This window comes from Odocoileus virginianus, chromosome 2, assembly GCF_023699985.2.
Source record: "Odocoileus virginianus isolate 20LAN1187 ecotype Illinois chromosome 2, Ovbor_1.2, whole genome shotgun sequence".
In the NCBI taxonomy this organism is placed as follows: Eukaryota; Metazoa; Chordata; class Mammalia; order Artiodactyla; family Cervidae; genus Odocoileus; species Odocoileus virginianus.
The window spans coordinates 36,399,758-36,424,818 of NC_069675.1; the positions used below are offsets into that span (position 1 = coordinate 36,399,758).

At 34.7% G+C, this 25,061-nt stretch overlaps 1 protein-coding gene across 6 annotated transcripts in view; it reads right to left on the reverse strand.

The window, feature by feature from the left end:
* Positions 1-25,061, reverse strand: part of PPP4R3B (protein phosphatase 4 regulatory subunit 3B) — a 49,086-nt gene that overhangs the window by 22,938 nt on the left and 1,087 nt on the right. For 5 of the 6 annotated variants that reach the window (XR_002316873.2, XM_020909023.2, XM_020909021.2 and 2 more), the window contains exons 2-7: positions 24,196-24,251; positions 13,593-13,691; positions 8,126-8,749; positions 5,284-5,361; positions 4,099-4,215; positions 2,537-2,653 (exon numbers count right to left, since the gene is read on the reverse strand). Coding sequence is in view for 5 of the 6 variants with exons in the window: in XM_020909023.2 (XP_020764682.1) it covers positions 2,537-2,653; positions 4,099-4,215; positions 5,284-5,361; positions 8,126-8,749; positions 13,593-13,691; positions 24,196-24,251 (1,091 nt within the window). In the remaining variant the exon portion in view is untranslated. The remainder of the gene's footprint in view (positions 1-2,536; positions 2,654-4,098; positions 4,216-5,283; positions 5,362-8,125; positions 8,750-13,592; positions 13,692-24,195; positions 24,252-25,061) is intronic. The other variant, XM_070478457.1, reaches the window with a different exon arrangement.

The following is a 25,061-nucleotide window of genomic DNA, read 5'->3' on the forward strand; positions in this document are numbered from 1 at the left end:
ATCTGCTTCTCCAACAATGGCACTCATCACACTAGAAAACTCATGATCAAGCAACATATAGCAAAATAATGGAGATTTAAGACAAATGACAGGAAAATTGCTTCTTTGGATGTCACACTATGACTTGATCTGAAAAATAAGCCATTATAGAGTAACCACAGTGACATTTTTCCAGCGCTAGGTCACCAAAATCTATTCTTGAGAATACTCTCTTAAATAGGTAGTCTTAGGAGAAGCCTAGTAACTCCTATCCCATTAATGTTGCTTTACTACCATGGTTTCTGAGTTTTACGTCTCTTTGTATTATCAGAGAAGCTTTGCAATTAGAACCTTCAATTCAGAACCAGCCTCCAAATGTCACCACTACTTACTTGCAATATTCTGGAGACTAAGCCAGGGGTCATTCAACTACCAAACTACCTGGCTGGTTGTTCACTTTGTAAATAGTTTTACAATAGAACATTTACTGGAACACAGCCACACCTATTCATTTTCAAACCATCTATAAATGGTTCATACTAAAGAGGAAGAGTTGAGTAGCTGCGACAGAGACTAAAGGACCCACCAAATCTTATTTACCTTTTGGCCCTTTAAGAAAAGTCTGCCGTCCTTCATCTAAATAGCCATGAGTGATATTAATTATAGCTTCTGGGAGATACTTCAAAGCCTTGGTATAATAGTTTCTAAATCAGGTTTTAGAGGAACAATACTTCTGTTGGTTTTATCACATTCCAACGTCATAGTATTCTTAGAAACACACATTTTTGTTTTTAAAGTACATTTAAGTGGGTTTAAGAATTTTTCAATTCTTAAATAATTAGCCACAGAGGAAAATAATTAGCAACAGAAGGAAAGTTCTAGGTATCTACATATGGAATTAGGTATTATCCAGATAACTGGCTGGCCTCCCTATTTTCTGATTGGGGAACAAAGAACATACTTTATTTCATTGCTTCCAAGGTTTCTTAAAAACTTTTTAACTTCTAGATGCTGAGATATATCATCTACAGCTTTTTACAGTCACTGTTAGTCAAGTGGCAACCATGACAAAGTTAAATAACAGATTTGCACTGACACTTTCTGATAAGGTCAAGAAAATATTAGAATCTGTGCAGAAATCTGTATATAGAAATAATGACTATAGGAAAAATGTTAACATTACCTTGTGTCTTAACACATTTTAATCCTGCAATCCATGTTGCTAAAACCAAATCTGCTCTATAGTACTAGAAAGAAAAGTTTGAATGTTGTGTGTTTGTTTTGAGAGAGCACACTGAATACAGAGGTAAGTTATTTCTTCAATGTTACCACCAATTTAATATAGAATTCAACATTTAGACTCCTTAATTCTGGAAATTAAAGAAAAAATAATTTATCTTCATTTGTGGGCTAACTTATTTTGATGTAAACAGAAATTTTAAATTGGAAAATTGTAAGACCTCAGAAAATTCAGGGAAATGAAAGACTTTGAAGACTGTGACTACAAGAAAAAGAGAAATTAAAAAGGGACTTTTCATTGTTAAAAATGAGTAACTGCTTCCCCATGCCTCATGCATCAGTTAAATGTAAACAAGGAAATATTTCTAATGAAAACATAAATAAAAGATTTAAAAGTTAATAATTCTAAGTTACTAGGTTTGAGAGATTTTATGATGAATGCTCATAATCCCATGCATCACTGAGGATGAAGTAACAGATGTGTTTGTTTCAAAGTTATCTTCTGTGAAAATGACACTAAGATGATATCAACAGTGACATGGTAAACCGATTAACAAACTATTTCTTTAGTCAGATTTAGCATCATTTAAACTTTAAAATATACTTAATACAAAACATTTCTTCTATTTCTTTCCTACCACCTGAACAATAGCATTAGTCCTGATTCTAAAAACTGCCTTAAAAAAATTGGAAATATCCAACAAAAATGAATGCAAAAATCTAAACAGACATTAAGAAATTAAAAATAAAACATAAAAAACTATAGTTTAATTCAACAGTAACCAAAACATAAATGAATCAAATTAGCATTGGGAATCTAGACCTTCTTTAAGAAGAAACATAATGATATTTTAGTTATTTTCTACTTAACACTAACATATATTTAATATAAGGGTACTTCATTATGAATATATGTTCATTTTGTCTTTAAAATAGTTTAAGGGGAAAGTTTAGTATTTTTGTAGTGGAAAACACAACATAGGTTTCATTATTAAATGTTCATCCCCACTAAAATAACAGACACATCTGAACAAGCAAAAGCAACTTCTAAGTTATACTAGAAAAGTGCTTGACCTAAGTGTTTAGAGTTACCTTTCACTAGATTCACTAAATCTATCTCAATACTAGTTTGAATTTTTTTTTTAAACAATAAACACATCAACTGCTATATATTCTGGGCTTGCCAAAGTCACAACTAATTAGAAATCCAATTATTCTTTATAAAAGATTAAAATTTTGGTTATATTCCTTTTCTCTCAACAGTCTGCAGACATTATTCTATAGGTAATTCACACAGAACCAAAACAGTACCACTTACGTCATCACTCTGCTGGGCTTCTTGCATTACAAATTCTCGGACCATGGATGGACTAAACTCTACTAGATAAGAAAATATATCTGTTGCAGCTGACCTGACTTGCAAATCGTCCATGCCCTGATAAAAGGAGAATCAGATTACTTGGAGAATGTTGACCCCTCTTTTCTCCCAGGTCTATGTCAAACATATTTTTGGATTTAGACATGGTACTAGAATCAAAATACATACCTCTCTCATCATTTTCTTTTACAAATACTAAAAACTTAACTAAAAACTTTAATGATTAGTGTCGACCCGGTATGTGTGTGTGTGTTTTTTAACCACCACAAAGATAAACATTCATAGAATTCAAATAAAAGAATAAGCACAAGATTATAAAGCACTGCTTTATAAATGCTGCAAAAAATTTGGGGGGTGGGAAGGAGGATTCTTGATGTAAATAAATGCAAAAATGTGAATGATGTCTCTCAGATAAGGCTTCAAAACTTTCTAGAATCTGTATTTAGCCCTGGATTTTCCAGTTTACACCTGAGTAACTGAGTCTCTCTTTTACTCTCTTAACAGAGGATGCTTTTGATACAATCTGGGTATTTTCATTCTTTTCCATAACTTAGTTTTCTAAGGGAGTGATCCTGAATGATGGGTCTCCCCATTAAGTAGTACCTAAAGGACATATGATTCATAAGTTAGAAATCTCCACGTTTTTCTGAAAACATTCCCTAAGTTTGCAATTCTCAAAGTGTGGCCCAGGGAATCCTGGGGAGGGGTCCAACAACTCCAAAAGGGGGTTATAACACCTTTTTGAAAAGTGCACTAGAGTGGAACTATTTTCATAATACTTAAGAAAAGAAGTATTAAGGCATTATTGGCTCTTTTCACTCCCAGTCTCTGAGAAGTCTAGTGGAGTTTTCCAGAGGCTATAAGGTGTTATATCGTAACAGATTAAATGCAGAAGCTGCTATGAGAATCTACCTATCGTCTATTAGGCCAGACATCAGAGACTGGCAAAAAAAAAGTGAAACAATGCCACTTGTCTCACCAAAATTTTTTGTTTTGGAAAAATTATTTGTTCATAAAAGTTATTTATGTTAACTATAATGGGTTATTATTAAATGAGTTAATACTTAAAAATCTTTTGTTAATTTCTCATACAATAAATGCCATTGGATAGTTCATATAAACAGAAGTGTGAAAATCACTCCCTCTACCCCATATTGCAGCACAAGCCCCCTTGGTCATCTTCCCTCCCCTACTCACTGGTCTAAAAAGGAAAGGAACTTTATTAGTTTCTATGAAACAGACTTAACTTTGTTATAGAAGAGATAATAGTCTTGTAAAAACATGTGGGATTTTTACTCACTTGAAGTCATAGTATATGAATCACACATTAATATTATAAATTTAAGTTAATAAAAATCTGAAGATGACTCACCAAGTGAATTACAACTTAAATTAAAACATTCAACATGCATTATTATAATAAATTATTTCCCATCCATTAATATAAAACTATTACAAATTTGCAATTTTTTAAAAAACATGAAGTGAAACTATATAATTACCATTACAATTTCAAGAGCAGGAAGAATCCCCAACTTTGCCAGAGTTTTGAAAAATGCGTCTCTGTTTTGAGGTTGTAATGTCTGAGAAAACGCACAAAATTCCTTGAAAAAATTAACCTGTAATGTTAGGAAGTACAGTGAGAAGCCGACACACATTAAAAGAAATCTTGGGGGCAAACTGTAATATGAACTACCAGTGTGGAATTAAACCTTCTCAAGGACCTGAAAACCCAGTTACCATTTTTTATAGCATGGTTTCTATGTTCTTTAGGTTATGAGGAGCCAGGATATCCTGACTTCAAATCAGCCAATTCATCTTTGGTATAGGTATTTATTAATGGCATATTTAGTTTTCTCATTTATAAAATTATCCCTTTACACCAGGAAACATCTGATTTTCTTTCAGGACTTCTTTAGCATCTGACTATAAAGTTTAAAAAAATGGTAAACTGTTGGTGAACAGCAGTAACCATTCTCTTTCCCCTAAGCATGGTTTATATCTCAAAAACCTAACTATCAACACTTGAAATACAAGCATCTCTAAGAGTCAAATTATTTATCATTCATTACTCAAGGATTCTCCCTTATTATTTTAAAAATTTACTTCTTTTTAATTAAAGGATAAGTGCTTTACAATATTGTGTTGGTTTCTGCCAGGATTCTACCTGGCATCTCAATAATGTTTCTACAACCACAAAAATATATGAATTCGTAGTTCTGTCCTAACACAATCCACATGCTTGACTTTATAAGGCACATATTCCCTCAATGGGGGGAAAAACTAAATATCTCTAAAAACTTCTAAGATAAATAATAAGTTTAAGAAATTTTGAGAATAATCATTTTATAGTATAATTTAAATATAGTTGACCCTTGACAATACAGGGTTTGGGGAACCCACTCTCCACTAAGTCAAACACCTGCATGTAACTTTATAGCAGGTCCTCCATATCTATTGCTTCACATCCAACCTTGGACCGTGTAGACTGTAGTATTTACTATTGAAAAAAAAATCTGTGTCTAGATGGACTCGTATAGTTCAAATGTGTGTTGCTCAAGGGTCATCTGTTCCTTTCGTACTAATTATAAGCATCTTCCTCTTAAATTAACAAGCTCAATGTTAAAAGCTATGTATGCCAAAAAAGTAAGTGCTCTTTAAGGGTGTGAATTTCAATAATAACTTACCAATTCACGTCGTTTATCATCATCCGTGGCCTCATCTGTTAATTGTGCAAACACTTCAGACAAAAATTTTTCATCTTCCTACATGAGAAGAAATATTATATGAAATATTAACAAAAGTATAAAGTTATACTCACTTATCTGATTTTACAAATAACAATAAAAGTATATGAAAACCTCCTAGCAGTTTCAGATAAACTTAAAATTCCAGTATATTCATGTTATAAGGTTCAAAACTTGACAATACCTTTCAATATTAGCTAGACATGTATTACTACCTCATTTACATTTAATCAGAAACCCCTAAAGAACTTTCTGAAAAACAAAAATTTGATGTTCTAAAGGACATGCATGAAAACTCTATTTACCTTAACTGAGTGCCTCTCTAGCTCCTGTTCAGGGTCTGTTTATTTATGCTTAATTTAAACATAATTCAAACAAGTTTGAAGATTTCATTATTAGTCCATAGTGGATTAGAATAATGGGAGTTACAAATTTGGCAATAAAGAACACTGAAATCTGATAGTGGTAAGATTATAAATGCTAACAGTGATTAACTTTTGGTGATGGATTTTGAGTGATTTTCTTCTTTGTTCATCTGTATTTTCCAATTTTCTGGAATAAGTATGAACAATTAAATTACAAAGAAAAAACTGACATGAATATTGAAATTCACTTTAGAGAAAATTTTCATCAAAATCTGCTGAAAGTTATGCTTTAAGCTTTAGTAATCTTTAAAATTCACTTTTATGAAATATAATTCAAATAATTTTAATTAAAAGAACATAACCTAAAAATATCTGTAATAGTGGTAACTGCATGGTTGACACTAAAAATCAAACAATGACATATTAAGGATATAGCTAGTATGTTGCGTACAAGTCACTTCAGTGTGTTTGACTCTTTGTGACTGCATGAACCTGGGCCTGCCAGACTCCTTTGTCCATTGAATTCTCCAGGCAACAATACTGAAGTGGTCTGCCATGCCCTCCTCCAGGGTATCTTCAGACTCAGGGATTGAACCCGGGTCTTTTATGTCTCCTCCACTTGCTGGTAGGTTCTTTACCACTAGCTAATATACCTGCCCCTTTTCTTACTGTGAATCCCCCATGAAGAGGTATCAATCCCTTAAAGCCTTTCTGAAACAAGGTAGAGCATATATGAAAAAATGAATGAAAAGCACTAGGTATGACTATGGAAAATATAATATGCTCTCCCAATAAATATCCTTTGGTGCTACTCAAAGACACACTGACAAATAACCCCTTTCACTGACTCAGAAGTGTTCCTTTTGTTATTTTGTTGATTTTCTTCAGATCTTGCGTATGGAGGTCTGAATCATCCACCTTCTGAGAGAATTTAACTGTATAAATCACATATGCTTCAAATCATTTATTTGTCTCAATATTTTAGATTTTAGTGAATAAGTACACATTTATCTCAACTTAACACCTTTTATAAATTTTTCTCTTCCTGCATCGCTCCCAGATTAAATCCTTCTTTCCTGTCTAAAGATTTTTAACTATTTTCAGAATGTTTTCATTGGAAAATAGTTCCAGTTCTTTGATAAATGCAATTTCCCATTTAAATTCTTCTTATAGGATTCATTATTTGTGTGCTGACAGCTAAAACTCCAGAACGATTAGAGAAGCAATTTCAAGTACTACAGTCTGCTGGGAGAATGCTTTCTGATTCCTAGCATTTTCCCCCCTAATCTCTATTACTCTTTAAAAAAGAAATTTTTTTTTTTCTTCTTTATTTGGTTGCGCTGGGTCTTAGTTGTGGCATGAGCACTCTTAATTGTGACTTGTGGGATCTAGCTCCCCGACCAGGGATCGAATTCGGGTCCCCTACATTGGGAGTACAGAGTTTTACCCACTGGACCACCAGGGAAGCCCCTGTTATTCTTGATAATATTCTACAAAAGCACTCTGCTCTGATATAGGTACTAAGGGAGCTACTGATTGACAGCTTAAAGCCTATCATAAATACAGCTGGGAAATCTCCCCCTAAATTCCTGCTGCTTTAAGTATTAATAATTAAACTAGTTTCCTTAGATCATCTCAGTTTTTCTTTACCATTTCACTTTAAGAGCTTTTAATAAATCGTAATTATCTAAGTCAAACTGTGCATGTCTACTACTTTAGGTAACAAAACAAAGGGGAAAAGAGGAGCTGCTCCTATAAAGTCTGAAATCAAACTTTTTTCTCTGCAATGATATAAAAATGGGCACACGCACAAAACCAAAATGCCAAACCCAGGGCTCATTCACCATTAGAGGTACAAAACTTCTGTTATACAATTCAAAGAAACAGAATAAAATCAGTCAGTCTCAGTCCTGGCTGCACATCTGTATTATCGGGGAAGCTTTAAGCACACACACTCACACATACCCACAATAATAATTAGGTCTCACAAAATGGCATAAAAGGTATTTTAAAAAATAAGCTGCTTCTGTTTAAGATGAAAAAGTTCAGGAAATGGACAGTGGTGATGGCTGCATAGCACTGTCAATGTACTCATTGCTATGAACTGTACACTTAAAAATTATTAAAATTCTGAATTTTATGTCACATATACTGTACGACAATGTTTTAAATGCAAAAAATGAAAAGTTAAAAAAAAACAACCCAGCTGCATGACAGGAGATTCAGAAATATAAAATATCACATTAAGAAATGATTCTTCAGAAAACTATGAGATAAAGCCCCGTTTTCTATGTTTGATAGTACATTTAAAGTAAACAAAATAAATATTTCAAAAAGAAGGAACAAATACCAGCTTAACTATTAAGGTGACTACATATTTGAAAACAGAATTGTGACGAACACCTTAGTTTACTTACTTGCAACATGCTGACTATTTCAACTTTGTTGAAGAAAATAAAAGACGTAAGAGTAGAAAGAAAATTCTCTTCAAAAACTGATGGTGTAGGCAAAATGATGTCCTGAATGTACTGTACCCTGTAAGTCTGATGTATTTTTTGCCTTAGTTCAGAGTCTGTTATTGGTATAACCTCCTTAAACTTCGCAGTCTTGGTCAAGAATTCTCGGTGCCTTTTTGGCTGGGCCAAAGCAGGGTCATATTCAAGACATCCCACGACATCCATGATACACTCATCAGAAAACATAACCTCAAACAGAGTTGCCTTATTTAGGAATAAGATTCCTCTAATAATTTCATACAAATGGTGTAAGCCTTCAGTGTTTTCCAGGTTCTCACAAGCTTGGAATAGCTGCAGTAGTTTTTTAATATAGCCTTCATTTTCCAAGGCCAGAGCCAGCTTTTCCCTACGGATAGGTGAGGAGAGAACTGAGGTAACTAAGTCAGCAATCTCTTCAAGTTTATTGAGTTCACATGTGGGTAGGTCAATCAGATGACTGGTTTCAGGCATTTCTTCAAATCGTTCTTCTTCTGATTCATCAATAAGGTCCTGTGTGACTTCCACTGATGGATCCTTACCTTGAACCTAAAAATATACAGGTACAGCTGGTTACCTTAAAATACAAAAGAATTCAAAATTTCGGAAACCAAATCACTCACCACTGAATTTAAGTAAACATACCTTTTAAGGAATTAATCCTAATTAATTAATCCTAATTGTTAATTAAAAGTAAAGTGTAGAGGGGGAAATACTACTAGCTTATAGTCAGTTATTTGAGTCTTCAGTTACTGACTGCAGATGATTTCACTTCTAAATTTCCCAACTTATAACTTGAGGTTAATTCTGATACCTAATAACCTGAATGTTTCAGATAATGCGGAGTGAACTTTGCAGAAATTAACTCTTCTCTCAGTCTCCCAAATTATTATGTATAACAAAGCACCACCACACTGGCTTAACAAGGACACTATTGAGTTCAAACCAAATTAAAACCCAACTCCTTGTCTATTTAAGAATAAGAAAATAAGATTTCCTCAAAATACTTTTGGAAAAACATTTGCTTTTGCTCTGAGTCTGAAACTAATAAACAGACAAATAAAAAAAAAAAAACTATTATTTTAAAAACTGGCATTCATTTAACATCTGTGATAAAACCTCCAAAGGTACTAACATCTAGATAAAAATTACACCATAATGAATAAAGAACTGCTGTATGATTCAGGTTGACTGCTTTATGATTGAATAAAAGCAAGGCTAACAAATTTTCTAATGAATTACTCTAAAAGAAAAAGTTTAGAATTTGACTTTTCATAAATTTTTCTAATTCCTAATCCAATCGTGCAATAATCCTCTATTCTCTACCTTAAAACATCCTGAATATCCTAAACAAAGTTCCACAAATCTCCAAATTCACCAAAGCAACACATGAAAAAAGATCCAAGAACTTAAAGAGAAAAAAGCAGATGGATATACTAAGGCCTGTGTATTTTTTTCCCTGGAGGAATGACAGTATTTCTTTTACTTCTGAGTTTTCAACAGAATATCTGGGCCTAAGGAGGATGACACATAAATTTAAGAGACACTATAAGCAACAAGGTCATAAGAACAGTTCAGATAAAATGTCTTGGAAACTCAGAGGAAGGAAAATTCCTTCCAGCTCTTGGGGTGGGGGTGAGCAAAGAATATAAGGAAGGGATCATAAAAGCCACGGCATTTGAGATTTTAAGTAGACCTTCAAAGACATGTAAGATTCAGAGGGAGAAAAAGGTACTCAAAGTGCAAGGGGAAAGAGCACAGAGCCAGAGAAATCAAAGTACAGGACATGCACATGGCAAACAGCAAAACTGGAAATGCAGAGTGAATGAAACCAGATCATGGAAAGTCAAACTAAAACAACTGTATTGTTCAAGGAAGTGAATGTGCAGCACTTTAGAAAGTTGACCTGGCATCAGCTATATGAGATAAATTTGAAAAAACAGGTAAAATAGGTTATTCCAAAGGCTAAACGAACAACTGAATTTGGACTGTGATGTTGGGGCAGATGAGGAATAGCTACAAAAAAGAAAAGGAATTGCAATGACCCTGCAGTTTTAAACTTGTCATCAGGAAGATCATGGCTTCTTTAACAAACTGATTTGAGTTTGAGGTGTTTGAATATCCAGCTGACAACTAAACCTGTGGGTCTACTGTTGTTGTTTAGTTACTAAGTCATGTCTGTCTCTTTTGCGACCCCATGGACTGTAGCCCGCCAAGCTCCTCTGTCCATGGGATTTTCCAGGCAACAATACTGGAGTGGGTTGCCATTTCCTTCTTCAGGGGATCTTCATGACCCAGTGACTGAACCTGCGTCTCCTGCTTGGCAAGCGGATTCTTAATAATTGAACCATGTGGGAAGCCCATGCCTACTACTCTGGAAAAATATGACAGAAGATAGATATCTGGTATTAAGGTAATGGTTAAGGCCAGAAGACTCTAACAGTAAGTAACCAGAGAAAAGAGAGAAGAAGCTTGAGGGGAAGGAAGAAGAAACAGAGGTTACAAAGAACAAAAAAGAGGACACCAGAGGAGTTAACTTACACTTCAAATGAACATGGTTTGTATAAGTTTAAGAATAAAAGCACAGCTCTGGAACCATTAACTTGGTTATAGCAAGTTCATTTCTTTGTTATCTAGTATTAACCCTGACAAGCTTCCTCAATGCTCTTCTAAACATAACTCTGATCTGTCAATTGCACACAAACCCAAGCGTCTATTTGGATGTCAATAGTGCTGTCCACTGGGCTTCCCTAGTAGGACAGGTGGTAAAGCATCTGCTTGCAATGCAGGAGACCTGGGTTCGATCCCTGGGTCAGGAAGATCCCCTGGAGAAGGAAATGGCAACCCACTCCAGCATTCTTGCCTGGAGAATCCCATGCACAGAACAGCCTGGTGGGCTACAGTCCATTGGTTTGCAGAGTCAGACATGACTGAGTGACTAACACACACAGGGCTGCCCACCAGGTATTTTTGGTTCTGTCTCTTGTGGCACATGAGTTCATTGATTCAGTGAAGTTACACGGAGCTATGCGATTTGCTTTGGCCAATAAAATGTGAACAAAAGTGCCATGTGTAACTTTTGGAAAGAGATTTTAAAAACCAGTGCCCCTGGTTCGTCACTTTTCTTTCCCACTTTGCAATAACTTTGGAAATATTAAAGTGAATTCTCTTATCAACTTGGGTCCCCGAGTGACTCTGGTAAGCAAAGTTCCTTCCTCTCCGATATTGGTCAAACAGCATTAAGGAAAAAAAACCAAGCTTTTGCTGTGATAAGCCACTGAAATTTCATGATTTTGTTATTGCAACATAAACTGTCCTTAACATTCTTACAGTCAGTCAACTTTATGCTGAAAAGGTTCACGGTAGGTCCACATTATCAATAGGGTTCTCAGTGAAAATTTATATTTCCCACACACCAATCACAGTGATCAGTGCCTTATAGTTACTGCTTTAAATTTTTTTCCTTTTCATCTGTCAAACCCTATTTCTCCTTTAAGTCTCACAAAGGAGATCTTTTTCTCCGAGAGCCCACTGAGTATTCAACTTCTTCCAACATTCTTCTTTTTCATCTCACAACTTACATCTTCATTCACTTCCTTCATCTGTTTCAAAGAAAATGTCCCTATCATTTTCTAAGGTTAAAAGTTCATATGTACTTCTGACCATGCTTTCCAAGAGCTCAATATATTATCAATTATCTGAGCTCTGGGTTTTTATAATTTCTTCCCAATGATTCCTTCTGTTCTATCATTTATCATTACCCTTAAGATACTTAGTGCTCCTTGAGCTATCAATCATTTTCAGAGAGGAATTCTATTTTCTTATTATAAGGAGTTAAGAAATGACCAAGAAATGTGTTTTTTATCGAAATTGTCCTTTCAAAGTCAGGAATGACCTCCCAGAACGAAAACATAATGTATGGTTCTGTAGAATACCACAGAGTAGCTGGGAGCAATAAACTAAATGTATACTCAGAAACACGGATAGATCTTAAAAGTACAGTACTGAGTTGTGTAGTAAAAAATTAACCTTGGGAGACCAGCAGAGTGGCCAAACATAACATTCCTTTCAAAGGTGGAAAAGTCTGGGTAAAAATCAATGACAAATAGGGAGGAGAAATGATAACAGAGGGCAAAGTAATGAATAAATAGGTAATGTAATGAGAGAAATCAAGTATTAACATGGATGCCTTAAAAAAAGCTCAGAGTAAGAGATGGTATTCTCTTAGCTCAATTATAACAGATGCCTGGAAGGCTGAAGCTATATATTTACCAAGTCTACCACTGCTCCTGGGACTCAAAAAAGTTGAATGGAGGTCTGTAGGTCAACCAGACAGAATTGACACCACTCTGGGAGACATTGCCATACAATATGATTAACTGGACTAATTATTAATGACTGAGTGGGATTCTACTGGTTTGGCCAAAGAAGCTTGTTCTTTCTGTAACATCTTCTGGAAAAAAACAGAAATAACTTGGCCAACCCAACAGTAATATGCCAGTATCCACTTGGACTCTTACTTTTCAGATTGTATCTACTACCACACATGGTACAACACTGCTACTGTTGATCCAACTACCTTAAGTACATAAGCCTTATGATAATACTGATATTGGTGATCAAATGTATTGGAAAATTGAAGTAAAGCTCCTTAGCATGTAACGTCAATAGAAAATGACTGACATGAAGAATAAATGGACTTACTAGCTGTTAACTATCAGCTAATCTCTATACTAAAGAGTTCTGTAAGAGTCGACCATAAGGTATTAAAACAAATTACAGTAGATGAAGGAGGGAAATGACCAGTCAAAATAGTGCAAAAAAGTAAACCATGGCTTTATAGGACAGAATAGTTTCTTCTTTACATCTATCCCTAGCCCAGACTGGCTCTCCAAATGTTAGGCATATTCATACTGATACTACTGCTCTGTCACATATATGCTACACTAAACGCAGATGCTAAGGCATATATGATCATTTTGCTGTAAGAGTCTCAGCCAAGGGCCAAAGGGTGATCTTTGCAGTAAAGGACTACTGTTGCCTCAAGAAAGGTGTGGACCTTGTCTAGTTCCCGAGATGTAACCCCTAAGCACTCTGAATACCCTTTCTATTAGGAGTGGTTTTGTTTACTTGGGGGCCTTGTGCTACGCCAGACATATCATGCACATACATGTGTGGCTAACTGTAAGGTTTATGGTGGAGATCTTGGGTCACACAGTATCAGTTCAACATCTGGGAGCACTGGAAACTAGAGTCAGCCACAAGGGCAGTCAGCCTTCTTATATGTTTGTTTTCTGTTTTATCTCTCCACATTCTAACATACCTCTTTTAGATAAAATGAAAAAAAAAATCAAGAATGCATGCAAGTTGAATATTATTAAAATAACCTTACCTGACAAATTTTTTCCCAGATTTCATCACAGCCAGCTTTTTCCTGGAAACTTAGCGCCAGATCGTAGTTTTCAGCTTCTGACCAAACAATTAATGTATCCTGTTTAAAAATAAAGATTTCTGTGTCATCACACCAGAATAACTACAAAGTATAAATAAAAATCAAGTGGACAGGAAACAGCAAAGCAACGCCCTCAGATAAGTGCAATTAATGTGCACTCAACTGATACCATATAACTGAATTTTGTTATCCTTTGTAACTTTAGTATTATACTGGCAAAGAAATCATAGCTTTGACACTGAAAGTGTCAGTGAGCAATTTTCTGACACAAAAAGTATTAAGATGTTAGCAGGCTCATGTGACCAAGATAACATTTAATCAAAAGTCTAGCACTCTTGGCCAAAGTATAGTATACACATTCAGATGTCTTTAATTATCTCTCTCCCAAAGGTTATGCTTTTGGGGAAAAACTATCAACTCCCTTATTAAAAACTAAAGTTTGGTTTTAAATTAAAACACAAGCATAAACACTAAAATCATTATGAGAACCTAAATGAAATGGGCTTTTGAAGGATACATAATAATGGAAGTTTAATATGGCTAAAACTTTGAATTTCAAAAAAATGCAACTTGAGCCTATTCCAATTATCAAAACTATAATTTATGAAAACATATTTATTAATTATTCAGTTAACCAGTATTTATAAATATTATGGCCTGATATTAAAAAATATAAAACTAAAAGTGAGCCCCAAATTAATAAAGACAAAATTTTCAAAATGAAAACATTTCAGTACTTTGGTAGCTCTTACAAGAAAGTAAAAAATATCTTTTAATAAATCTAGGACTCAGATTAACACTTATTTGTTGTATAACCAGGTAAAAAGAACACTGAAAATCTGTGTTCTGGCTTCTTATTGGCCATGCTTCTTGGAAGGGATTCTTTTCCATTGTGCTTGTGTGCTAAGTTGCTTCAGTCATGTCCAACTCTTTGCCCATCAGGCTCCTCTGTCCATGGGACCTATAGCCCACCAGGTTCCTCTGTCCATGGGATTCTCCAGGCAAGAACACTGGAGTGGGTTGCCATGCCTCCTTCAAAGGATCTTCCCGACCCAGGGACTGAACCCCTGTCTCTTTTGTCTCCTGCACTGGCACAAGAGTTCTTTACCGTTAGCACCACCTGGAAAGCCCCTTTATTTGAGCAGGCCACTCTTTGATTTAAAAACCTTTAGTTGCTCCCATGTACAGAAGAGGTTTTGAAATCTTTTTAAAAAATCAAGAGAGCTCGTTTTATAATCAAAATTTTACTAAGAATCTCCATTAAAAAAAATGATAAAAACAAAGCTATTCTGGTTAAAGCACTAGGGCACCTGCAGAGGGTCCATGTTCTTTCCTCTGTTCCTGAGTTTCTTAGAGCGCAACAGAAAAACAGCTTCAGAAATAGTGATCTCCAAACTTAAAAACTGTGTGCCTCAAATTACTTACATATTATTTAAGGAATATAATATTAGTAGAGCCATACATACTTTATAAAACATTAATTTCATACTAAAACAGAAATTAAAAGGATTACATAAAGCTTAAAAAGATAAGTCATATTTTAAAAATATTTAAACTGTAATGGCTCCATATTATTATTACTAAGAATTTTAAGACCCAATATAGTTAGGGCATAGTATATCCACAAATGACAGGAGATACAAATCCATATTTAATGCCATCCTTTTAGTAATTCTGAATTTGGGGGGGAGGGATAACTTTTTATACTATCTATTTTAATCATTGTTTTGGCTTTGTCATTTGGCCAACAGACAGATTACACTAAGAGTGTAAATCAGTTTGACTACTATCTTGTTCACTTGCACTGTCGTTACTGTCTTCAACCCATTTTAAGGCACACACACATTTGTTAGGATTATGTTAGTTGAAAAATATCTGTAAATATTTATCTGCATATACAGGCCATAGCAACTCATAATAGGTGGGGAACAGTCTTCATGGAAATGTTACTCTTCTCTCAGAAAAGTGAAAATTGCACAATCATGTCTGACTCTGCGAACCCATTCTCCAGGCCAGAATACTGGAGTGGGTAGCCTTTCCCTTCTCCAGGAGATCTTCTCAGCCCAGGGATCAAACCCAGGTGTCCTGCATTGCAGGCGGACTCTTTACCAGCTGAGCCACCAGGGGAACCCAAGAATGCTGGAGTGGGGAGTCTATCCCTTCTCCAGCGGATCTTCCTGACCCAGGAATTGAACAGCGGGCTCCTGGTGGATTCTTTAGAAGTTGAGCTACCAGGGAATCCCCTTCTTCAGAATACCATGCTTATTTTTGATTCTTCACCATGTGACTTCATTAAATATTAGCAAAATTCAACTTTTGATAAACAGGTTTCTTCTCCAATGATTCATACTGTGCATTCCATTTTGGAGATCACTAGTATAGCAGAATGAATGAAATTCAAAATCCTTTCTTTATCGAGGTATTCAATGCCCCTTCCATTTTGGTTCCAATCTATCCAAGCAAGCAGCAAAGTCTGAATTAAAATGATGCAGTATCTTTCTTCTTAGCCATTTTCTTTTCTTCTTTCTTTCCCATCCTTAACAGTAAACTCTTATCCATAAGCCAATCAAAATCCCAGAAACTAAATAGGATTTATATTCAGAATTGTTTTCAATGCAAAGGGGATTGACCTCTGGAAATGGTAAAAAATATAGATTCCCATGCTTCTCCCCTGGATACAGGTCTGGAGTAAGTCCAAGAATCCTTATTTTTAACAAGGATCTCAGGTAATTCTTTGGATAAGCCAAATTTGAGAACATAACCTAAGTATATCACGAGTTGGTTAATAGAGAAAAGGGAAATGCTGTCAGAGTAGACACCTTCCATCTCTATGTTGTTATTCAGTCAAATGACAAAATCCATTTTTCCTTCTCTCTCCTCCATATCTTACTGTCTCAGTTAAAAAGTACCCGTTAAGCAGGACTGTTTAGAATTGTTTGTTCCAAGGGTCAAAGTTGCTAGGTAAGGGAACATATATAGAAAGCTGGCACAAGAATATTTATACCAGAATGAAGTGTCAAATGGCACAGTTTCTTACATACCAAAAAGCCTAAATTGAGTCAAGCCCAATTTTTCATAGCAAAGTTTGTTTTCAATTACTGTCCTTTGTGATCTTTCATTTTTTTCCTAATCAGTGTGTGGCACATGTATCTTTGGGATGTTATTAATGTCTCTGTTTAAATCAAGGAAAGCATAGTTTTCCTCTATTAACTAAAACACTTAATCACCACTATATCCCTATGGAAGCCAGATTTAAAATGAGCTTTAAAATTATATCTGGTCTGATTGTGTAAAAAGAAAGAAGAAGAAAAAATAAAGATGATTATGTTCAAGCCCAGCAGGGGAGTAAGACATGAGTGAGAGAAACCTGACAATTCAGCCGCTGCTAAATCAGGTTTTCACAATGTAGTTTTATTATGAGAAATAGTTATTTTCAATCTTATATATTAAAAACACATTCTTGAGCCAAATACTGTTTAAATCAGAGGTTCTTAATCCAGAGTCTACAGACACTTTAAAATTTTATCTAAAACCTGATACATAACATCTTTTTTGGGGAAAGGGTCTCCAATTTTTATATATTTGCCAAGAAATCCATGACACATTTTTAAAGGGTCTAACAAACCAATGAATTATGTTTCAGTTCTCTTCCTTGGTACTGATTCACTTCATTAACATGAATAAAATCTACTCAAAATATTTGAGATCCTACTGCTTGCCAGACTAACCCTATCTTTGCTCCCAATGACTTTGACAAAATCGATACAGGAGGAGCCAAAGTTTTTGAAAAGGAATATTAATTTTTTCTTAAAAAGGAAAACAGATTATTAGATTTACAGAATTCAATTTACAGGTTCAAAATCAATGTGAAGCCTGAAATCAGTGAGATTAACCAGAAAATGCAGCATGTAACTCTCTGTTGTTGTTTAGTCACTAATTCCTGTCCAACTCTTTTGTGACTCCATGGACTAGTCTGGCTCCTCTGTGCAGGATTTCCAGGCAAAAATACTGGAGTGGGCTGCCATTTCCTTCTCCAGGGGATCTTCCTGACCCAGGGATTGAACCTGCATCCTTGCTATGGCTGGTGGATTCTTAACCACTGAGTCACCCAGGAAGCCCCTGCAGTTTGTAACAATAGTTGGCCTAAATGCTTTCTGAGATAGATTTTTAAATCTATGCATAGTATTACATATAGTATGGTGTAACATATAGTCCAAGACAGACATGATGACACTACTTACAGTAGTACTGTCTTATTGTCTCAAAATCTGATATATTTGGGTACAATGGGAATAACCCTGAACTAGATCGAGGACCTGGCAGCACCACCCACAGTTTCACTGTCTACTATTTTGATGACTTTCAGCAAAGTATTTAACTTTTTTGATTGTCTTTCTTTACTGGAAAAGAGGAAAATGCAGCCTACATAAGGATTATTATAAGATGACCATGAATACAGTTATCTTACTGTGCTTATGTGTGCTTACTGTGCTAAAGCAATTTTCATATATCAATTCAAAACTATTACATGAGTCAGGAAGTATCTCCATTTAAAAATTGAGGTTCAGAGAAAATTTGCTCAAAATCATAAAGATAGAAATAATGGAATTAAAAACAGTTAAAGAGTATCCATGAAACTCTAAACCCATGTCTCTATCACTATGCCCCACGAGAAATGTGAACAAATTCTAAAAGACGGCAAAATAAACTTGCTTCCCAATCATCTCTCCTGTGGCATTATCAGAAACAAGTGAAGTGAAAGTGCTAGTTGCTCAGTTGTGTCCGACTCTCTGTGACCCCAGGAACTGGGGACTGCCAGGCTCCTCTGTCCACCGAATTCTCCAGGGAAGAATACTGGAGTGGGTTGCCATTTCCTTCTCCAGAGGATCTTCCCAAACCAGGGATTGAACCTGTATATCTGGCATTGCCAGCAGTTTCTTTGAGCCACCAGTGAAGAAAGGAAATAAAAGAAATAAAAAGGACCCTAAATAAGAAAGACCTCTCCATGTGATATCGATTCCTCCTTGTTTCCATTCCAGACCACTACCTAATCACTCTGCCTCATGTTTCGTACCTAATAACTCATGCCCTCTACTTATGCACTTGATTGACAGTTCAAAGTGCAGACTGGATTCTACTCATTACCAATTCATGCAGCTATTATAATGCAGCATTCAAAATTTTATCAACCTCTTTCCCTCTCACATACTCATTAGTCCATTCCTCATAATGGTTCTTAGGCTAAACCTCAACATCCTCAATTTTATTGGATTATTTTGCCAATTCAGAGATTGATACAATAAGATTATTTTCATTTCTATCTTCATTTCAGTGGACATTCTTCTAACCAAAATGTAGAATATCCTCGGTCTTTCTCTTGAAACGATATGAAACAGCATTTGATTCCTGATTGGCCCTTCTTTCCTTACCAGTTATATTTTCCCTTGGTTTGAAGACAACGTATTTTCCTGATGCTCTGTTCTTTCCAGTTGCTTATTCTTTCTTCTTCACTGTATCTTCCTTATTCCTGATTACCAAACATCTAATCCTGCAGTATGCTCTGTCAATTCTATCTTCACATGTATCTCACATCTAATCAACCCTCCTCTTCCCATCTCTACTCCATTACCCTAACTGGATTCACCGTTCTCTCTGGCTTACTAGACTCTGTTGGGCTCTCTCAATCAGTCTCCAATTTATTGCTTGTCTTCAATTCTACAGACTGAGGTTACTATTTTGGATCATGTCATTTCTATGCTGAAAACTCTTCAAAAGCTTTCAACCGCACTTTAAAAATCCAAATTACTGATAGTAACCAAACCACAAATAGCTCTCAGACAAGTATTATTGGATGAATGAGTAAATGTAGACAGTTTAGCAAGACTTATAGCCTTAAGTTCTGTTCTTTTCTCTATACCTGCTCTCTCAAAGGCAATCTCCTCTTGTAGCTAAAAATAACATTCAATGATTTGCTAATCAGAATCTTCCTACACCAAACTCTCACTCTCTCTCTAGTCTCAGGTGTTCAATTTTCAGACCTATTCATCTTACTCATGTCAAAGCCTAAATGAAAATAAGGCACAAAACAAAATGCAGTTTGCTACCACTCATGCCAATAAAAGGGAGAATTTTATGTAGATGATTGCATGCATATTTGTTTACATATGCATAAAACCTCTAGCAAGATATACAAGAAACTGGTAACACTGGTGGCCTCTAGTAAACGAAACTGTATGGCTAGAATCCAGAGTAGGAGAGACTTTACAGATACTTTCTTATTTTTAACAACATGAATGTATTATCTATTCAAATTAAAAAACATTAAAAAAAAAGCACATAAACATATGAAAAATGTAAACCTGCTTTCTTCTCAACTTCCCAGTTTCTGGAAAGAACCATCATTTTCACAGCCCCAAAACTCAACACTACTAGTAATCTTTGATTCCCTTAAAAAAAATTTTTTTTTGTGCTAAAAATTTTTTAATTAGCGGATAATTACTTTAAAATGTTGTGCTGATTTCTGCTGTACAAAAATGTGAATCAGTTCTCTTCCATATTTAATCATTACTCACATTTTCCAGCACTTTCTTGAAAATATATTGAAGTTGTTTCTTCTTTTCCAACTCACTTACTACACTTGAACAGACTTTCATTTTCTTGATCTTAATTACTGCAAAGGTCTTGCTACCTAAAGCTCTTCTGTTTTCCTCCCTACCCCCAATCCAATATTCAAACATCGCCACGCTGGGTTCCTAACAGAGGGTTACTTTCATGTTAGGCTCCTACTCAAGAACCTATAATGGCTCCCTTTTGTTTAGCAAACCAAGCTCTCAAATAAGAAACCTCTGCTGCAAAGAGCTTAATAATACCTTTTGTGTCAGGTGTACTCTTTCCTTCCCTATCTGCTTTCAGCAGATACCACCAAGGAGTGAAGACTTTCTCAATGATTCTGGCTCAAATCAGTCTCTCCTTCCTCTTATTTTCTATAGCTTAAGTTTCTGGAATAAAGTTACTTTTCATAGTATTTTGTGTTGGTGCATACCTGCTGTATAACCTCAGTTAAAAAACTTAAACTTTCTGTGCCTTAGTTGCCTTATCTGTGAAATGCTTTCATGGGTTCTCAAGGAGGACTAGGTTAAAACATTTTATTAGCTATTTTATTTAATTCTGTAATTGTTTCACTGTTGTGTCTTGTCTCCCAGTAAGACCCAGGATGAAGACTTCTTTATACATCTCTCCTAAACTCAATTAACACAAAATTATGTTCTATATACAAAGTATACACCCTGTAAGTCTGCTTCTGATTTAGTCAAGATCAAGTGAAACTGATTCTAAATAACTTATAATTTTGACACAGGTATCAGGCACTCTATTTTGTGTCATGCTGTATAATCACTGTCATTTCCTTCTAATGTGTTTAAACACTTCACAAGTTTATGTGCTACTTAAGGTTAAGTATATCTTCTTCCCATTAATTACTTCAATATTGCCCATAATAAGCAAAGAAAGTGACATGAATCAGTGATTTCTTATTGAGTCTTTTGACATTAAACTCAACTCATTCTAACTCCTTTTGAGCCCATAATTCAGTACTTAGCTCATTTTAGAACTGTAATGTTCAAAGAAGAATGTTAAATATTCCTTTCTGTATTTAATCAATGTACTTTAATGTAGCAAAATATCCTATAACTATGAATGTCTCATTAACTCACTGAAGGTATTTCTCTTTTAATTAAAAAATCCACTAATGGAGGACTTCCCTGGTGGTCTTGTGGTTAAAATTCCACACTTCTAATACAGGGAGCATGGGTTTGATCCCTGGTCGGAGAACTAAGATCCCACATGCCATAAAGCATAGCCAAAAACATAAAAATACCAAAAATTCCCACAAGTGATCAATATATTTCATATAAATTTTGGAAATAAGGGGCTTCCCACGTGGTGGTAGAGGTAAAGAGCCCGCCTGCCAATGCAGGAGATATTAAGAGATATGGGTTCGATCCCTGGGTCAGGAAGATTCCCTGGAGGGCACAGCAACCCACTCCAGTATTTTTGCCTGGAGAATCCAACGGACAGAGAAGCCGGGCAGGCTACAGTCCATGGGGTTGCAGAGTCGGACACGACTGAAGCAACTTAGCAAGCACACAATTTTCTAGGCTAATTTATTGAATACTCAAATGATAACATTAAAAAAAAAAGATAATTCTAATGAACATAGAAAAATATTAACGTGCTTGGAAATTCCAATTTGTGTAACTTGGTAAAAAGGCAAACAAAACAAGATCTGGTGAAACAAACATACATAACATAACCCTCATATAGTTCTTTGATTTCTATTAGAAAAGTATAGTTAAACAAATATAATTAAACAACTGACCCCACCTACATAGGTTTTTCAGTCTTATAAACAAAGCTTTTCCAGAGTATTCTAACTGCTGAAGAGTTCGTAAGCTTTATTAGTAAAAGTACTAAATTATTAGTACTTTAATGTTATTTAGTAAAATTATTAAATTTTCAATGAGGGAAAATGTTTTTTAAAAAGTCCTAATTATATATTTAAGTGTGATTAATTACAAAAACTACTCCCATAATGGCATTAAAAAATTTTTTTTAAGATCTCTCTCCTGCATTATTTAAATTTTTTAGCAGAGTAACAGGACTCACAAAATTATGTCCCAAAGTTTCTAAAAATATTCACAGAACCACTGTGTAATTTGGAACTAATGATGATGGACTATTTTATACACAAACCTCCACCATAAGGGGATCTTTCCAGTTAAAACAACTAAAGGATTTCGTATACAATTTGAGAAGACTCCATAATATAACTAATTTGTAGGGAGTCATACTTAAGAAAACAGTTCCTGAGAATTTTATATTTATGCAGGTGGAAAAGAAAATGGTCACAAAATATTAGTATGTATTTCCCCACGAAGGAAGCAAAGAACAAAACAAACTCAAAGTGGCTATCTGGTATAAGTCAGTATAAAGACGGGGAATAACCATCTGAATAGCTGACTTGAAATATCTTCAGGGTTCAACACAGAACAAATGTTTGATTCTGTATCAAAAAAACACACCTTATTTTATAAGCAGGAAAAAATGCTATTACTTTTAAGAATATATTGTATACACAAAATAATTGTTTAACAGTAAGACTTTTACTAACAACTGTGCAATAGACATATAATTTCATTTCTCCAACTGTAAAGTATTTGTTTCTGAGCATCAAAATTTTCACTGATCTTGAACAGAGTAGGCACTGATGATATAAATATAATGATCTTTTCCTTCAAGTTATTTATTTTTTCCTTTAAAAACCTCTGCCATATTCACTTTACACACTGCACACACACATAAAATACACTGGTAAATTATCTTTTCCTCCAAAAATCTCTGCCATATTCACTTGACACATCAAACACACTAAAAGTTAGTAATAATCCAAATTTCTAACAACAGGTATATATCATACAGTGTTTTTAAAAAAGCCCAACTAGATCTGCATTGTTAACATCAACAAATCTTCAAAATAGTGCTGGGTGAAAAATGAAAGCTGCAGAGTACATGTAAGAATAGAAGATCAATTGTGCAAAGTTTAAAACAAACAAAAGACTACAGATTATTTATGGATACATACATATGCAGGAAAGGTATAAAAGCATGTACAGAAATAATACACATCAATTTCAGAATAGTGGTTACCCATAGGGAGGATGGAGAATGGATAGAATGAAATGGGTACAAAGAGTTTTAATTCTATCCACAGTGTTCAACACTACAAAGATTTGAAACAGATATGGTAAAATGTTAACACTGTTAAATTTGGAGGTGTTACACAGACGCTCATTATATTATTCTCTGTACTTTTCAATTTTGAAATTTTTCATAATAAAAAAAAACATTCACAGAATAAAGGAAAGGTTGAATCACTGCTGCCATTTCCAGATTAATTAGGCACACTAATACACAACACAGATTTTCTTTTCCCAGATAAGACAATAAATATTAACAGAAAACATTACATAATAAGTAGTGTACACTTTCATAAAATTCCATTGGTTATTATATTAAAAATATACAACAATTAAAGAACAGGATGTTAGTGCTTCTACTTCAAAAGGTTTACCTCTGTATGAGTCAAAGGATCTACTTTCACACCACACACAGGCTTTCCTTGCTTTAAAGAGTACCCCTATGAATTTTCTTTTATGCCATTTCCTTTAACTGTGATTGAGAATAAAAAGCTTAGTGTACAGTGTATACAAGATACCTGGCTAGCTGCAGACTAATGAACACATTGTATTCTACTAAAAACTAACAGTGGCTCAATTCAAAGATAATAAATTACTGCCAGTACAAAAGCTTTCACTTTTCAGTTTGAAACTTTTAATCTGCAAGGAAAATACACAGAGTATGTAACTTTGTTTACCAAACAAATGTTTTTTTTTTCTTGTCAGGAAAGCTTTCCCATTCTTTGTCTGATTAATACTTCCTTGATCACAGATGAAGTCTTTCAAATTAAAGATAAACAACTACTTGCCTGCTGTTTTTGATATGCAGTATTTGGATTTATCTTTGATTCCAAGAGTAGTGATCCTGAAAGTTAAAAAAATAATATTTATAAGTTTCAACTTATAAAACCCTGAATAAAACATCAGAATACACATTAAAAAAACTTTTTTTCTTCCCCCAGCAAGACATCTGAAGTAATCAAATTTATTCCAGTTTACATTTTTCTCTCAAGATCTGGACTTTGCATGAGAACATATCATTCTATCCCCATAATACTCTTAAGGGAAAAAAATACATCTAAGACCAGAATTCAGACCAAGAATATACAGAGACTAGATGACTTATAGTTTTATTGAAAGGAAAAATTTTAAGGTCTAAATGACCACCTGAAACCAAACTCTTTTTAACAAAGTTATTTTTATTGAGTTTCCAGTTTAACAAATAAATTACAAAGTATCACAACAGGGATCTAAATACTTTGCACACAAATTACAGAACTGCATTTATCCTTTTTTCTTTAAGAAAAAAAGGCCACCTCATGTAAAAATAAATGTCTATGATTACTTTAAAAAAAAGGTGCAGGAGTACAAGATGTGTCGAAAATAAACCGAAGACTATTATTCTTTTATCTGCACGTTATCAGCTGCTCAAATCCAGTGATCAGATTACAGTGAGGAAGGTGTTTTCATTAAGGCTGTACATTTTATCATTTAAAAATATTTCACATAAGACTCGTACAATAAATCAAGGAATACAAGTTTACAGTCTGGTCTGCTGTCCTAACTTGTTTAAGTTGTAAAGTATTCACTTGTTCACAGCACCCTCTACAAAGATAGCCTGGAGGGATCCCAGACTGAAGACGTCTGTGCTTGTGACTGCATGTATCGCGGCAAC